Source organism: Poeciliopsis prolifica, unplaced genomic scaffold (genome assembly GCF_027474105.1).
Source record: "Poeciliopsis prolifica strain line A6 unplaced genomic scaffold, Auburn_PproV2 SCAFFOLD024, whole genome shotgun sequence".
Lineage (NCBI taxonomy): Eukaryota > Metazoa > Chordata > Actinopteri > Cyprinodontiformes > Poeciliidae > Poeciliopsis > Poeciliopsis prolifica.
In genome coordinates, this window is record NW_026562399.1 from 1,642,276 (window position 1) to 1,659,310 (window position 17,035).

Consider the following 17,035-nt stretch of genomic DNA (forward strand, 5'->3'; position numbering starts at 1 on the left):
CCGCATCAGCTTCTTTGCCCACTATACATGAGCACCTCCGCCATATTGTGAGTGGCAAAGTTTCCTAAACAGGGTTTCTGAACAAAAGAAACAGTTCAATGTTCAATTAATTTTTGATATGTAATTGTATGTTTGTTTTTGTAAAATTTAGTTGAATAAAACAAAAATAGCATTTATTGTTGGAACATTCGGTTGTACCGGCAGCAAAGTGTCACACAAGTCGAAGCATCTAAATTCACGCAAAAATCAAAAGAAGAAAATGGAATGAATAATTACATAGTCTACCGTAAGAGCTAAGTTACAGCACAAAACAATACCAAACAGCTATTAAAATGCATCCTCTGATTCAAAGAAAAGTGCATCTGAGTAGAATCAACTAAAACATGTATATGTGCCTGTATACCTGTGCATAAAACAAGACTATTTACAAAAACTAAAGAAAGGCAAACAGGAATGTGCAAATAACAGCAGGAATGTTAATCAAAATGAGAAAGACTCCACACTAAACAGCAGGGATGTGAACATTTCTGAGCATAGGTCTAGTTGTGATAAAATATTCCAGTTCCAATTGCTGGGAGGAGGGATCTGTAATTACACTGTTTTGTGCACAAAGGCTTGAGCACTGAAGGAGCTCTCCAATTCAGCAATAGCTTCATGCATGGGATGGACTGTCCAGCAGGGGCTCCCACCGGTTTGAGGGGGGCACCTTAGGACTGGCCTTCCTCATTAGCTTAACTAACTGCTTCCTCTCAGCTTTAGATAAGCTGCTGCTCTCACACACTACACTATAGAAGACAGCTGATGCCTCCACAGAATCAAAAAGGGCCTCCAGGAGCCCCCCGTCCACTTCAAAGGACCTCAGTCTCTTCAACAGGTAGACTCTGCTCTGACCTTTCCTATAAAGAGCATCAGTGTTGACTCCCGCTAAGTTTATTTTTCAAGTGAATACCCAGGTACTCTGAAGATCATTGAGAAAATGTCTTCAAAACAAAACATCTCAAAAATTAATTCAGATTTGTATTGAAACTGTATTATTCATCTACCAAAGATGAAAATTGTTTAAGTCTGAATTTTAGTTTTCTGAATAATTTGCCTGCTTAGCTCCCAAATCTGCAAACAAAATCAAATCCAGAAAGAAGCATTTCATATGGACGCAACATCTCAACTGCATAATTTACATCATACACACAATGTAAATGATCTGATATACAGTGCAAAAACCTGGAACAGACACCAAAGGAAGCAAGTGTTGCTCAATCACACATTAAAAGGTGCAGTCAAGGTTTTCAGTAGAAATCTGGAAGAAGTTTGACATTTTCCCACAGTGCAGTTGGTGCTTTGAGGTGGTCATTGATACTAGTTGAACTGTCAAAAACCTTATTTGAATTCAAAATCTCAAGCTCACATTTATACAGCCATCACCCATGCCATGGTGTCATGGCACAAAGTTGTTAGATGCCTGGAAAGGGAAGAACAAAACAAAAAAAACTGGCAGATGATGTAGGAATAAATTTATTTTTTAATGACAGTTCATTCTCCCTTTATTCACCCTTGATTTAATCTCAGTTAAAAAACACATAGAAGAATTGCATTAAAATAGCACAATCAGTTTCATAAAAACCTGCTTAAACAGCAATATTTTAAACTATCAATTTAAACCAATTCAAATAAACCAATTTAAAGATTCAACAAACACTGAAAGTCTAGTCTTAAAGTTTCAAAGTAATACATCAAGTACTAAGTGAAGAGCCACAGCCAACTTCAAGATCGAGATTTGGAGACCCAGTGGTACTTGTCGACACGGGGCCCCGCAAAAGTAAACGTGGTCCGATTGGATTTAAAGCCTTTCTGGTTGAAGAACTGAGGCGGTGGACATCCAGTGGAGGAAGAGAAAGACTCTCCAGGGAATCCCTTCCTCTTTTCTCTCAGCCAGGTCTGCGGAGCTCCTGGAGAAAACTCGCTCAACTGTAAACAAGAGACGTACAACAGTTAGTCTAAAATATCTCAGAAAGACCCTTTTAAAATGATAAGCAAAGCTCTTAATGTTGAGGTTAAATAAAGAAAAGGACAATTTAAGAGTTTTGGACAATACTGTGGCTTCATGTGGGCACACCCGGTAAATGCTGTTGGGGTTGACGACAGTTGGGATGGTTTTAGGCTCGAGGCCTGTGGAAGGGCAGGGACCTGATAGGCTGCGGCTACTGTTGCTACTTGTGCTTTTGTCCATATCCTTGTCTTCTTCGTCAGAAGAACTTCCTGACTGTATGTCCAGGCTTGCTCGCTCCACAGCGTCATGGATGCGTCGGGAAAATTTACCATCGCGCCGACAGCTGTCCAACACTGAGACGCAGAATGGAGAGCTGCGTTCACCGTACCTTTGAAAGAAAAAAAAAAAAAAAGCAGATAGAGAAAGTTCCTAAAACATCATTTTGGCAATCTTTAAAGCTGCAGCTCTATTGTCATTTATCACTGCCACCTCTGGCTCTCAGGTAAACAGACCTGCAAGAAACCTCTCCAGGGTCGACCCACACTGTGATCTCCTGGGGCAGCCCCAGGTCTTCGTAGCGCACTGCGCTCCGCTCACAGGCCTGCTGCAATACCGGGTCCTGCAGCTGGATATGGTTCATACGAAGACACCTGAAACCAGATTGCAATGACAAAATTAGAATCAGAACATCTTTGTCACAGAAGCAGAAGGTTTCATTTCAGTGCACTCCGTTCAAAGAGGAAACAAACTGCATAAGACAGGGGACAATAGGCGTTTAAGGCTCCAATTCAGGTTAGTAACTGCATTTACACATTACCATAACCCAAACAAAAACTTAGTTCACACCATACCTCTAAATTTAACCAATAATCACCTCACTACAATCAGAACTTGGTCCCATAAGGCCCAGTGGGCTTCAGTAGGTTAGTGAATGTGTCAGAGAAGGTCCAAGCAGAATAGTTAAACAAGTTCACAACACAATTTTAAACCAAGAGTTCTCATTTTGACCCTTTATAAAGCTTTAAAAGTAAACATGGTATTTAAAAACATCCAAGTTTATATGACAGAGCAATAAAATTAGCTTTTAGGTTCAGCCATTTTTGAGAGAAACAAAGTAACCTACATCCAGCTGTTTTTACTAGGAAAAACTCTGAAAATATATTCAATATACCTTGAGCCCAAAAGTGTATCGCAATGAGATCCCAGGGGCCTCACCTGTAGGCCTGACCTTTGGTGGGCACGTTAGGGTGCCAGTGATTCTTGTAGTTCTCAAACAGAGCTGAGGTGAGGGCTGCTGCAAAACGCTCCCTGCTGTCATTATCCAGGCATCCGTATCTTTTTACCAGCCGTGTAGTAAAAAACACAGCGGCAGCAATTTCCTCTTTCATGGCTTACACACCCTTTACTTTCCAACGTAAAACACAGAAGCTATTCAGCCAAATAATAAAAAACAAACTCAGATCATAAAAAGACTTTTACAATAAGCCTTCTTTTAAAGAAATGGAAAAATAAAATTAACCAGAGACGATGCAAGCAAATGTATATACGGCTGAAATTTCTTTAAGCTCTCTGAATGGGCTACAAAATCTAAAAAACATAAATTGCAACAAACTTAATTAGTTTGAAGCAGGGAGATATCAGCCTTAATGCTAAAAAAACAACAAAAAAAAACTACGTCCAAGGGTTTATTAAAAACACAGCTCACCTGTGTGACAATCAGACGCACCTGAAACTGGTCGGTTTGATGACTACAAAAAGCGCTAACATAATGCATCACTTTACTGTTGAACTGTTGCAGCTGTTTAGACTAAAATGAAACTCATTGTTTTTGGAATAAAGCATGCTTTCACAGTAAGAGCATGTCCTTTATTTAGTAAATATAAATAAAATTAAACCAAAGTGCCCCAAAAAAATCACATAAACCTTCAACATTAACATTCAACAAGTGAAAAGTGAGAATACAGAAAACAATGATACAAGAAAATAATCATTGGCAGTGAAATATTTGTATCTTTTTTTTTCCAAGCAGGCTGATTTATTGATTTACCACCTTCACTGTTAAATAATTTGAACATTTGAAAGAAAATGCATTAGCAGATTCACAGAAGAAACACAGGCCTCCTTTCAGATTGATTTATTGATTTGCAAATTTTTAACTCATTGCAAATATGAAATGTCCTTAAATGCAATAACAAATAAGTATATGTATTTGCAAATAGCTCAATGTAATAATATTAACATAAAAAAATATCCCATAGGAAAGGAGACACAAGTCAGAAGAGAAATTGGACATTTATATTTGAAAAATATTCCCCCAAATCTGCCAAAATCGAACTTTAACAAAAAATATATGCTCCACAAATTTCCATAAAAAAGTGAATTCACAGCTACTTAACCAGTTTATTAAGAACAAAAACAAAGCATGTATGCAGCTATCCCCACACAATAGGCCCTTATTAGGCTTCACACAGCAGATAGCAAATTTCAAGTATTTACAGAGAGAAAAATATTCCAGTGCATAATAAACAGAAACATTCAAGACTGATGAAAAGCTGCAACTTCCTCCAAATAATATATAAAGTTTAACTTTTTAACTTTTTCAGGATCTTGAAACAGCCAAATCTTTCATCAAGATAAATTCAGGACAAGAGAGCCTTGGAGGACCTCTAGTGGTCAAGTTTAAATGCAAGGATAACACTTCGACACAGCAGCTAGATATTTAGAGAAAATATCCATCCTTCACTGAGATGTGATAAAGCCCGTCCATTAGAATTAAAACTTCACAGAGTATTTTCTGATTAGTGCAAGTTTGTTCAATCAGAGAAGTGTTCAACTACTGACCGTAAAATCACAACATCATTCCCCATGCAGAATATTGCCAAAGAATGGGACTTTTCCATTTTGTATCAAATACAGCATCTGAATGTAAACAATTGTTATTGCACAAGTTCAGCTGCTGGAATATCCAACTTTTGATGGTACCAAAAAGCATGCCACAGACTGAACATCAAGACCACGCCAGCTTTTAAAAATATGGAATAACACCCAAACCCCCCTATTAATTAGAACTTTACACAAAGAATGATCCATTTTTTCTTGCTTATTGGAAAATTTGAATAAAGACTAATAATAGCTGAACAGATAAATGTGTTACCATGGCCAACACAATGTAAATGATGTCTTGGTGTCCAAATAAAAAGACAAAAATATACTCAAGATCAAATTCTGAATGGTGATTTTAGAAACAAACTTTCAGAAGATTTAGACTTGTTTGTTTCACAGCTGTTTTGTGCATGTTAAAGGAACAGTCTCTTCAAACAACATTAAATTTGACCAAAAACAGTTATTGAAAGATAATTCAACTTTTTTCCCCAGTAAAATATTTTCATAAAGATAATTATGACAGAGAACCAACTCCTTTTCAGTCAGACATCAAAATAGTTTTCATTGACATTCTCAACATTGTGCAAATGAGCTAACAGCTACATGCAGTGATGGAAGAACCGATTACTTTAATGAGATGAATCCGTTTTCCCATTCCAAAAGACATAATGAATGATTTTCTTAATGCTTTTCGGAATATACAGATTTGGACTAATTGCTAAATGTTGACAAAAACAAGTTTTTGGCCCGAACTCCAATCAGAAACAAAAAAACCTTCCCAATGAGTTCTAAAACTTGGTGATGAGAACCTTTTTAACATCTGGCTTGTTTGTTTTAAGCACAGAACAAAGTGACTTTATGTGATTCTTTGTTTTTGTGTAAATCAAAATGTTGCCAAAGTTGAACCCAACATTTCTCGTAATCTGAACTGTTAAAAAAAGTTCTCTTCATTTTCAGTTTTCTTGCAACCAAACAACCAATCACAACACTCCTCCTTCAATCAATGCATTGCCACAGCAGCAAACATTCAGCAACTTTTCAAGCTGATGATAAGAGTGATGATTAAAGGCATTAACTGATTAAGAAAGGGATACAATGTGTTGAAATTGGAGAACTTTCAGAAGAACATGAGGGAAAAACATGTTTCAAACTTTAGCTTACGTCAACAAAAACCTACAAGCTCACAGCAGAATTTTTTCTGTAAACTTTTAAACTGAAACAGATGCTGTAGGATCTTTGAAATTGACCAAAGTCCTATTAGAAATATTCTTATGAGACTGTATTGAAGGGGTTTGAAATTTTTGAAAATAGATCGTATTGCATATCATAATGCAGTAAGTTACACAGCTGTACTTTGGAGACATTGATGACTGCCTCCTGATAAGTTAGGGACCTTTTTTATGTACTTTCTTTTCTCTCATTTTATTATTTTTGTTTTTTTCTTTTTAATGTGATTTGAACTTTGATCCTGAAATATTATCAATCTCTATCAATATTTAGATTAGAGAAAAATCTAGAAATCTTAATTCCAATCACTTGACTTATTTTTTCTCCAGTTTGTACCCAGGAGTTGACATACAGAATACTACTTCCACATTATAACTATGAATGATCACAAACAAGTTTGTTTGTTCTTAGTAGTTTTTGATTGTGGAGACGAGCAGTTTAAAATTTTTTTTATTTCTTTTTTTTAAGAACAATTGAAGAGTTCTGCCCTATTTCTATTTAATTTAGTCCTGATTCTCATTAATGCTAGTTGTCTGCTGACGTCTGATCAAAGAAAATTAAAATGTTCATTTGCTGGTAGAGCCTATATACTAGAGTCACATGACTGTATTTCCTCACAGTGGACTATGAGTGGTACATAAAAAATTATTCCAAATCGGTTTTCAGGACAAAAAAAAGAACAATCAAAAAGGCATGAATTTATCAAAAAGTAATTATTTTTTAAAACAAGCCTTAAATATGTTTAGATATAATTGAACATTTTCCTTTTGGATTTGTAATTTAGATTTCTTTAAAAAAAAAAAGTAATAAATTTAGAGTTAAAATAATGAGCTGCTGATATTGACGTCATTTTCCTGGATGATTAATTTTCTGTCGACTCAACAAAGAGCGTGAAAACGTTTCTCTAGGAAAGTCAAACCAAACTAGTAGCAGTGGGATCTTAATTATTAAATGACAGAGAGGATTAAAGAAAAATGTATATCAAAGGACAGAATCCAGAAAACAGTCACTGTTTCCTTCATAAATGCAGAGGATATGTGACTCAGGTGTTTATTTCCATTAAAACAATATGAACAGCGCAGACATTTTTGTGGTTTTGAAACTTTTTAAAAACTTTTTTTGTGGGTTATCAGCCTCTGCCGGAACAGAAACAACTGAAAGACATTTTATATTTTCAAAAATCAAAAAGCAAATAAGTTAACATGTCCACAAATCCAAGAAGATTTCTAAACACAAAACACTCAGCTTTAAATCTAACTCATATTCAAGTAAAATCCACATCTTTAGCTTTTAAAAGAAACATAAAATAACATTTGACTAAACATGTTTGGTGATGCGGAGTGTGAATATTTAGGTGTGTCTTTAGACCTATGCAACACATTAAATATAAGATAGTTTAAAATTAAATTTGGTTTTCTTAATGCATGCAGAGCTCCCAGAGTCTTATTTGGATGTCTTGCAATGGAGCAGCTGCAGAGAAATGTAACAGCGCCTAAAATAATCACAGTTAGAGACAAAGTAAAAAACTGAATGTACAGCTGATTTACAGGAAGTACATCCACCTTTAACAGGTGAATAAGACTGTTCAAACATTTACACATTATTTACCCTATCAGGACAGAAATGATCAACCAGTTCCCTATTGCTGTCTCAGAACAGAGGTGAACAAATTCAAAGGAATACATCATTCTGAGGCAAAATAAGAAAAAAACTTCATTAAAATTAGCAGCTTTGTACAATAAAGTATAAATATAAATAAGAATGCAAAGGTGTCACTTCTTTTCTCTTTGGAGACTTTGGTTCAGTTGGGATTTTAACAGCATATTTTATTTTCCAAAATCTTCCTATAGATGAATTTTCTAACTCTTTTCACATAAAAACAGATGTTTTCATGTTTGTTATTACTTCCTTTCAGTCAGGACATCTGTTTTACCTCCAAGCTGTAACAGTTAGCCTGTCATTTGTTCAGTTTTTCTGTGAAGCATACAGAATGGTGGCTTTAAAAAGAATCTTTTCATTATGCCTGTGCCGCCACGCGAAGCTACGTGCAGTCAGATCAGACGTCCCAGTGTTCGACTCATCTTATGATGTTGGACAAATAAAGGAGCAGTCAGTTCAGTAGATAAACACACAAACCTGCAGAAAACCTGAGTGCATGATGAGGATCACAATATATATATATATTTTTTTTATTAGTTTGTGACTCGAGTGACCTATTTGATTGAATCTCCCTTCTTTGCCAGCTCTCCACACACTTAGCTGCCTGAGGAGTGTCCAACGTGACGGCGTGGAATTAAAATGGCACAGAAACAAAAACGGTGACGATAAAAAAGTATTTACACAAGTGCGGTGTGAGGTTCTGTCTTATTTACAGAGAGTCGGGGCTTGCTGGTGCACATGAACTCCTGGCTGCTGCTCTGTTCAAACTCCACTTATCTCTGGGAATGTCCAGCAGAACAGCGCAGTCCCACGTGCGGCCCTCGTTAAAATGGGAGTGTCTTCAGCTGCTCGAACGTGATGAAGAACTGGATCGGTTGCTAAGGAAAAGTTCAGGAGTTTGCATGAAGGAGAAGCTTACTGGGAGTCAAGATAACGACAATTCACCTTTCATTTTACTAGCAAATAGAAGATTCAAACACATGGAAATAAAAAAGAAGTTGTTCTTTACTACTAAGTGTTCTGTGCATTAGTAACGTTTAGGGCTATTTGTGACTTAGAAGCACAATTAAAGAAAAATAGACTTGAGTTGCTTTGGCAGAAACAAAAAAATATTTTCTGCACCATTAAATATAAAATAATCCACCCATTTCTGTCAATTGTATTTAATTATTTTTAACTAAATAAAAATAGCAATAGCCATAGATGTGTAAGCAGAGCATCATAAGCAAGCAAAGTCATAAAAAACAAAGAACAGTTCGGACTAACAGAGACGGATCCTCCCGCTCACCACAAAGAGACATTCAAAGGAATGTCCAATAGCTAGTGGACGGCACATCAACACTCAGCAGCTATGACTTGGTTTTCTCTAAGTAGTCCTGGAGTTATTTTCTTTCCATCTTTCCATTTTAAGTTTTTCATTATTATTTTTAAACACAACCCTTTGGAAAGCTAGCTGTAGTGTCGCACTTTGAGCTAACCTCACTGCAAGTAAACGGTCGTTTGCGTGCATCACCTCGCGGACCACCAGGGGGAGCCTGTGGACTGCCAGTAGTCTGGGGACCAGTTTGAGTAAGACTGGTCTATTGTTTTATTGTTTCTTCACTGAAATAGGTTTTTCTGTGTGCTTTTAAAGGATACAATGATATTCCAAGGCCCCAGTCGCAGCCAGTTTGGCCAGAATCCCTTATAAAGAGCAAAGAATCCCTCGTTACTCCAAGTCTGCATCACTCCATCCAGCGTTCCTTTGTACATGGGACTTCCAGACACAACCCGCTGGTTCATCATGCGAGTCCGAATTACATCCACAGGGTTGGAGGCGATGGCCCCGGCCAGGCCACAAGTAAAACTGGACCTGTGGAAAACAGGTTGAAAGTGATTATTACACAAAAACCAAGAGAAATTTGCTATTAAGAAGAGACTGACATGAAATGTGTCAGGATGGTATCTCCGACAAGGCCAGAGTGAAGGAGGTGCTTCTTTGTGACGTCATAGAAAGGAAGTTCCACTCCAACCACAATGGCCGCCCGCTGGGCAGTGGGGATAACACCCTGAAAATGAAGAAGAGCAAAGTCTGACTTTGGCTTCATCACAGAACAACTGAGTATACTGCATAGGAGTTTGTCAATATTTTCCAAAAATATTTCTATAACAGAAAGACAAAAATTAAGCAAGTAAGATATTTTTGTCCTCATCTTTAGGCCTGGTTTAGACTGGACATGGCTATAGATTTCTGAGTTGATCATGTCTTTCAAAAGTATTCATACCTCTTCCAGTTCTTTTTTTTAGTCTTGTTAAAACCGCAAACTTCAAAGTAGCTGTTGCCATTTTGCAGACTAGTATGAGTGCTGCCAGCAGAGTATGGAGAACCAGAATTTCCCAACAGACATCTTAGTTTGAAAGGCTAATAAATATATTGATAAACATGAAAACAAAAAATTTCATATTCTAATTTTAGTATGTTTTATTTAAAAAAAAAAAAACATGACGTAGTTCCAGTTGGTTGTAGTTCGTCCCCTTTAATTACCGTTTTTATTTATTTCAGTTCACAAAAATGTTTTCTCAATTTCAGTTCTGGTTATTTCATGAGTTTTATTTAATTATAATGACCTTGCCTCTGAAGCCAGTCATCCCTGAACCCAATAAATAGTTCCACAGCACCATTATTCCAAACATAATGGTCAGAGAAGCATCCAGAAAGAACCCACCCTCCACAGCCCTCTGGTGCCCTCATTCTGGTAGATGTTGATGAAGTTGGACATCATGCTGCCCTGCAGCAGGCTGCCCTGCGCTTGCATTCTTATCTGGAATGAAAACAATTATGGAAAGTTACAATTTTTTTCAAGATTCTCACAAATGTATGTTAAGGAACTGGTTTATATGTCTACCACTGCTACAGTCAGCTACTGACTTAATGAGAAATGTTGAGTTTTTTCTTATTAGTGACGTCATTCTGACGTCATCTGCCTGAGTGTAACATCCCTGGAAGAACACCGACCCGTTTCCATGCCAATATACCAGCAAAGGTGCTTTTATGTGTCGGCAAACAGACCCATCAGACTAATGTTACCATTAGCATTCACCTTGAGGACATCAGTGGGGTTGGCCAGCATGGAGGACATCACCCCGGATACGACCCCACAGAAGATGTTGATGATCAATGTCTCATCTGTGAGCCGAAGCACAGTCAGAAGTCACCACAGATGTTAAGTCATAATGGAAATTTCCATGTTTTAAAAGTCTGACTTGATGATTCTGATTCTGTTTGTTTAGGAAAAAAGGTTTTTATTCACAAAACATAACCAGATCCAAGTATAAAGACTTGTTACTTTCACATCTGAATCTTATCTCAAATCAACAAAGGTTTTACATGGAAATATGCGAACGTCACACCCAAATGTTTGGACGTTTAAAATTAAATGTAAAGAAACATATTAACTGTTTTATAAAGGTCAGCTGCACCAGTTGCAAGTATAAACTCCTAATAAATACTGTTTAAAATCTCCATTGTTATTTTGTCCTCGTTTTAAAATGGAGAAACCTTGTTCGAGAGAGAGTGCTGCGACTCATTTCTAATTTACGCCAAATACAAATAAATTGCCAGGTAATGACCTTTTGAAAGCTGGTTTTACAAATTATGACTTCTCATTTGTTCTAAATATAATCTGGATGAACTAAAAACAGATGCTTAAAGCAGTTGCACAAAAATCAGAGTGTGGAAATTGGCCACAATATTCTGAATAACAAATCTTTAGACATAACACCAATAGTGAGAATTTAAGGTCTAATTCTAGTTCAAGGCTGCTTAAGTTAAGTATAACAGTACATTTACCAAAGAGCTTTCTAGTGAAAAAAATACAGTTTTTCAGAATTATACTCAATAAAATGAGTACAGGCCTTCAGTCTTCCCTTCTTGCTTCAGATTGAGGAAAATCATAATTAAAATAAAAATAAAAAGTGAATTGAGTGCAAATTAAATTTAAAATAAGTGATTGGAGCTGAAATATATGTAGCTCTGCAGTTTCTGAACTTTACTCAGAAACTGCACTGCAGTCAATGATGGCAGAGACTCTGGGGAGAAGAGAATGTTGTTGGCAACGACAGGTAGCAGTGGCAGATAAAGCAGGAACCAGTGAGTAGGAAAAAGTCATATAATGAGAGGGGGAAAAAACCCAAAGAGCAGTCATAAACATCCTGACAGTCTGAAAAACATCATGGCGCCGCTTATCTACACACAAGTGAGGCTAAATGTAATTTGAATGTCAACCAGTCATTTTATGTACATACTAGAGACAAAGCAATCACTCAAGTACTTCAATCTCTTTATCAAACCCTCAAAATACTTGTATTTTAAAAAAATATATATCAGTCATATTTTTCTTCTAAAACTCACAAACATAATCCCTGTCTTTAACATAAATATATAATTCTGTTACATTTTATCATATTTATCTTTGGTATCAGACACAGTCAGAGGAAATCTGACCTCTAATTATTAGTAAATTTCTTCTTTTGTAAAACATTTCATCAAAATCAATTTTCCTGAAACTTGCTCCCTCTTATGTAGCTTGCGAATTACTGTAGTCGGGTTGTTATACTGACTCTGCTTAAAATAATAATAAAGGAAAGTTTTAAGGAGTTCTCCTCATTCTTTGTTTAAATGAAGTTGACTGCATTGCTGCTGTGAGAATAAATCTATTAAGCAGGCGTGTAAATAACACCAATCAGATCCCAACATAAGATTTAAATAAGGCATAAAAAAGTGAAGTGAAACTTGTTTGATTTTTCTTCTATGAATGAAAGTCTTTACACCTAAAACAAAAAGATTTGGTTAAGAACAAAGCACAATTAATGCTATTTTAGTCTAGCTGTGTGTCTGCAAAACTGTATAAACAATTCATAGCTTTGAAATCCAACCGTTTCCTATGGAAATGATTTCAAACAAATAGCTCATCCAACTAAAAGAGGAAAGAATGCATACTTAGAAAAAAATATATACAAACTCGTACCTTCTGGGTGAGTGACAAACATCCTCTTTAGAGAGTTGTACGTTCCTATTTTGATTGTACCGTAGGAAGCTTGTCTCAGAAGAGCCGGGGAAATCCTGTGCAGAGTGGTAAAATAAAATTAGTCAGTTGAAGTCGACAATTTAATCATTTTATATGCAAGCACAAGGAGTGAAACAAGTGGGTCTAAGTGAAAAGTTTGGGTTGAAAAGTGGACCAATGAACCCTAAACTGAACTAGTATGGTGTAAATACATTGTAACATCATGACTACAAAGTCAAAGTAAGAAATATCAACAAATCTTGAAAGCAAGACTAAAACTCTGGAAGAAATTTAACTAATATCTGATGACTGGATTCAACAAAACAATAATTCAACCAGACAACGAACCAGACAACGAACCAGACAACGGTAGTTGATGTTTTATTGGCAGAGGGCAAGTTTCTAGTAGGGTCAGATTGAAATTATTCACATCAATAACGAAAATCTCTTCCAGAAAAGCAGTTGGAGCTGTTTTTACTTTGTTTTAGGAGTCTTGGAGGCCAATGTTAGAGATGCAACAATCAATCACCCGGAAACGGAAATTTTAATTCTTCTTTCCATGTTTTGCAGGTGAAATACTAGAAAATTGGATTGGTATTCCTAATACTAATGCACCAACACTAAGAACTCCCACCTTTTTCAGAAAAATATATCAGTAGCTCCTTGTCTAAGTTTGGAAAAAAGCCCAAATATCAGGAGTATACGTTTGATGCATAAATGGGAAAAATTTTGTAATTCCTTCACTTTTGCTACTACTGCTGCTTGTACTGAAGACCCTGCAAAACTGCCATATCTGGTTTGTGTTATAGATAACAAATCTGTTTTACTGCTTCTAGTAGGAAAAATCTCCTGAAACATCACTGAATAGCAGAAGACTCAGAGACAAATCAGTGTCGGTTAACTAGCTATAAAGAGCAGTGATAATAAACTACCAATGATTATAAAATCTTCATTTAAAAACAACAAAATAACATCTTTAAAGTTAATGAGCGACTGAGAGATGTGATAGAACATGTAAGGTCTCTAATTTTCTATGTAATTTAGCAAAAACGTAAAGAAACATTTGGTGTTATCCGTAACTGAATCTAATATATTCCAAAAATAAATTGTGAGCTATCTGCTTATTTGAAGTAGATTATTCTTAACCAGAAAATAAAAGAGGAAAGTAAAAATCAAGAACAAAGTATGAGCAAGACACGAAGGCATACCCAGAGTAGAGCGCCAGGATTCCCTCCTCCTTGCTGATCCTGAGAAAAGCATGGAACATGCCCTTGTAGCGCACCTCTGAGTACTGGCACTGACCCTGGACCTGTAGCCGGGTCTTAGCCAGGTCCACCGGAAATGTTCCTGAAGATGGAAAATAACAGATTAAAATGACAATGAATTTTGAGAGGGATGTTAGCCCCAAATCTTTATTGGGATTTTATGCGACAGTCCAATACAAAGTACAAGGAAAATTGATAAAATTATGGCCCAGTGCAAATACTTTTACAGAACCATGTCAGCTGCAGTTCAAGCTGTAAAGTCTGGGTTCTAGGATTTTGTTCAATCTTCTTTGTAAAAATAGCTTTACCTCAGTCAGCCCATCAGTTTCTGTAAATTGAAGGGCTGAGTTTCATCACAACAAACCCAGGCCTGTTCCCCCATGTCCTTCCAGTGTTTCAGCAAAACCATATGCTATGCCTTTCTCTTAATGTCCTATTGTTTTATTGTTTTTAAAAAGATAGATTTCCCCTAATTGGCCACCTTTTGTTTCTTTTCTTTTACCGTCCATTACCTGATTTTTGTTTTGCTATTGTATCTGAATGTGGTCTTCAGATACAATGATGTGGCGTTGGGCTGTTTTTGAGTGTAAAGTAAGGTTAGCATCAGACCCATTTATCAGTTCTGATCCCAACTTGGACTCTCAGTGGACATTTCGTCTCGTGGCAGTTGGGATGGGGGCCCATTGTCTCCTCCCATTCGTACATTGTTTGCTGTAAAAATAAAAACACTATCTCTTTGTGAGCTCGCCCTCCCATGTGGACCAACTTCCATATATTAGCTTATTAGAGGCAATTGTTGGCTGCCTGGAAACCACCGAGATGACTTCAGATGACTGTAAAACATGTGACCACTTCTTTATAAATGGTTTAGAAGCGGTTACATCAATTGGAAATATATATTTTTTTCAATTTCCAATTGAAATTTTCATGGAAATTTCAATTGGATTTTGGTAAAACTTTGATTGGTCCATTCTATCTTCATTTAGCAGGTTGTTTTTTTATTCAGACTAATACATCTTCCCATGTACTCTGATCAGCTTCTTCTGAATGATTTTTCACTAGTAGAATGGTGTATTAATTATGTCACTTAATTATGTCACTGCTGAAGGTCTTTAGTTGCACTGGATTTAATGTATTGATATCAGTGTAAAAGCAGTTACAAACAATTTCGTATCATAACAAGATATTGTTTACTTTCGTATCATAACAATATGTTGTTATGATACGAAATTTTGCAAATTTTGCAATCCAACACAGTTTTGAATAGCATTAAAATGTGTGGTTTCAATGTAGAAAACCTCAAGAAGCATGGATACTTTTGCAGGCCTTGTATATTCTGATATTAATTATACACAACATTAATTTCCAGTCTAATACTTGAACCTTTCACAACTTTTATAAATATTTATGTTATTGAAATAATCAGTCATAGGATTTTATACATATACAGCTCTGGAAAAACATACTAAACCCCATTTAAAACCTCATGGTTCTTCCACCAAAAACAAATTTCTTAGCTCTTCCTGAGTTAAAACATTAGTATTGTTATTTCTAAATGAGTCTGAACATCTTTTCTTTGCATTATTTGAGGTCTGAAAGCACCGCATCTTTTTTGTTATTTTGACCATTTCTCATTTTCTGCAAATATTTAATTTTTGCTTGGAATTTCAGAGACATGTTGTCAGAAGTCCATAGAATATAAGAACAATGTTCATTTTACTCAAACATATACCTATTAAGAGTAAAATCAGAGAAACTGACCATATTAAGTGGTCTCTTATATTTTTCCAGAGCTGTATATTTGTACAGGAATAATTTTCCGGTTTAGCTAGAGGCTAGCTCTGACTAAAACCTGCTGATATCACATGGAAGATGCAAATTGAGGCTAACTGCCATTCTGCTGTATCTTTGACTTTGTGAACTGTGCACATTATCTATTCCAGACTTATTTTTTAGGTTTATGTTGGATGGCCTTTAAATCTATTTACCAGAATCCATCAGCTTCCCTCTGAAACCAGAGTCATCATCACTCTGCAGGTGCTGCTGCACAATTTCTCATCAAATTTCAGGTGCTGGTAACAATTTATACATACATCTGAAACAAATTAGTAGTTACTGCCCTTTGTATTTACATTAAAATAGACTGAAGCGAGTGTCTGTGTGTATTGGTGCATCAAGTACCGAATTCTGCGACAATCGAGGCTATTCCTCCGTAGATGAATGGCTTCCAGTTTAAGTTGACCATCTCTGTGTCGGCGGCGGCCGCTTCCACCTGCTGCAACCCGGCTAAAAACAAAAAAAGGCCCAGACAGAGGTCAACGCAATGCTGCAGCCTCTGACAGCACAGCATGTCGACAAACATTGAGCTCTGGTGATGCTACAGATCAACAAGGTTCCTCAGCATCAGCATCCCAGCATACTGCGCCGGAAAGAGACAGCGAATACCGTCTGGGGAGTCTCTTATCTTTGGGTCGCGTTCCTATTGGCTGAGAGTTAAAGCAGTCAAGCGGTTCAGCGATTCTATTGGCTGTTTGATTACACCATCACCGAGTCAGTTGAGTGACAGCAAGCGTCACGAGCGAAGTTATTCAATAATAACATAAAACACAACTGAAGTTTCAGATTGCTTACACTTTTAGGTCTTCGAATAAAATTTAAATAAAATGAAATAGTGTTTCTGAAGTATATTTATTACATAGAAGGTTTCCGGCTCCCTGAAGCTTAAGCAGATGGCTGTTACTAACGGTCATTCAGCTAACACTTCGAGGTTACCGGCTGGCAGTTAGGCAGTACTTTGAGCCAAAATGTCCCCTACCTGTTGCGTCGGGAAAAAAAATCCCCAAACCACGGGACTATTTGTCTTTGTTTCCCATAGCCCAATACAGTCCTGTGCAGTGACTTTACCATAGTATAAGCAGGAAAGTTCTCATCTACTGTTAGCTACCCATTTGAGCAAGTGTAAAGGTCCA

At 36.6% G+C, this 17,035-nt stretch overlaps 2 protein-coding genes across 5 annotated transcripts; both read right to left on the minus strand.

Moving 5' to 3' along the window:
• Positions 1-1,496: 1,496 nt before the first annotated feature.
• btg4 (B-cell translocation gene 4) lies at positions 1,497-3,622 on the minus strand. Of its 2 annotated transcripts, none has more exons than XM_055046758.1 (4): positions 3,203-3,622; positions 2,500-2,637; positions 2,114-2,375; positions 1,497-1,965 (listed from the first exon to the last, which is right to left on the minus strand). In XM_055046758.1, exons 1-4 carry the CDS (start codon positions 3,373-3,375, stop codon positions 1,762-1,764), a joined length of 777 nt encoding a protein of 258 aa, XP_054902733.1. In that variant the 5' UTR covers positions 3,376-3,622; the 3' UTR covers positions 1,497-1,761. The 2 variants fall into 2 exon arrangements, with proteins under 2 accessions (XP_054902733.1, XP_054902734.1); XM_055046759.1 differs by having other exon boundaries at positions 1,749-1,965; positions 2,185-2,375.
• A 484-nt stretch (positions 3,623-4,106) lies between these two features.
• slc25a14 (solute carrier family 25 member 14) lies at positions 4,107-16,989 on the minus strand. 3 transcript variants are annotated; one of them, XM_055046816.1, is made up of 9 exons: positions 16,971-16,989; positions 16,248-16,352; positions 14,010-14,148; positions 12,763-12,857; positions 10,837-10,922; positions 10,462-10,557; positions 9,680-9,804; positions 9,395-9,608; positions 4,107-8,622 (listed from the first exon to the last, which is right to left on the minus strand). In XM_055046816.1, the coding sequence occupies exons 2-9, from the start codon at positions 16,309-16,311 to the stop codon at positions 8,581-8,583; spliced, it is 861 nt and encodes a 286-aa protein (XP_054902791.1). In that variant the 5' UTR covers positions 16,312-16,352; positions 16,971-16,989; the 3' UTR covers positions 4,107-8,580. The 3 variants fall into 3 exon arrangements, with proteins under 3 accessions (XP_054902791.1, XP_054902790.1, XP_054902789.1); XM_055046815.1 differs by lacking the exon at positions 16,971-16,989 and adding an exon at positions 16,882-16,970; XM_055046814.1 differs by lacking the exon at positions 16,971-16,989 and having other exon boundaries at positions 16,248-16,531.
• Positions 16,990-17,035: the final 46 nt, after the last annotated feature.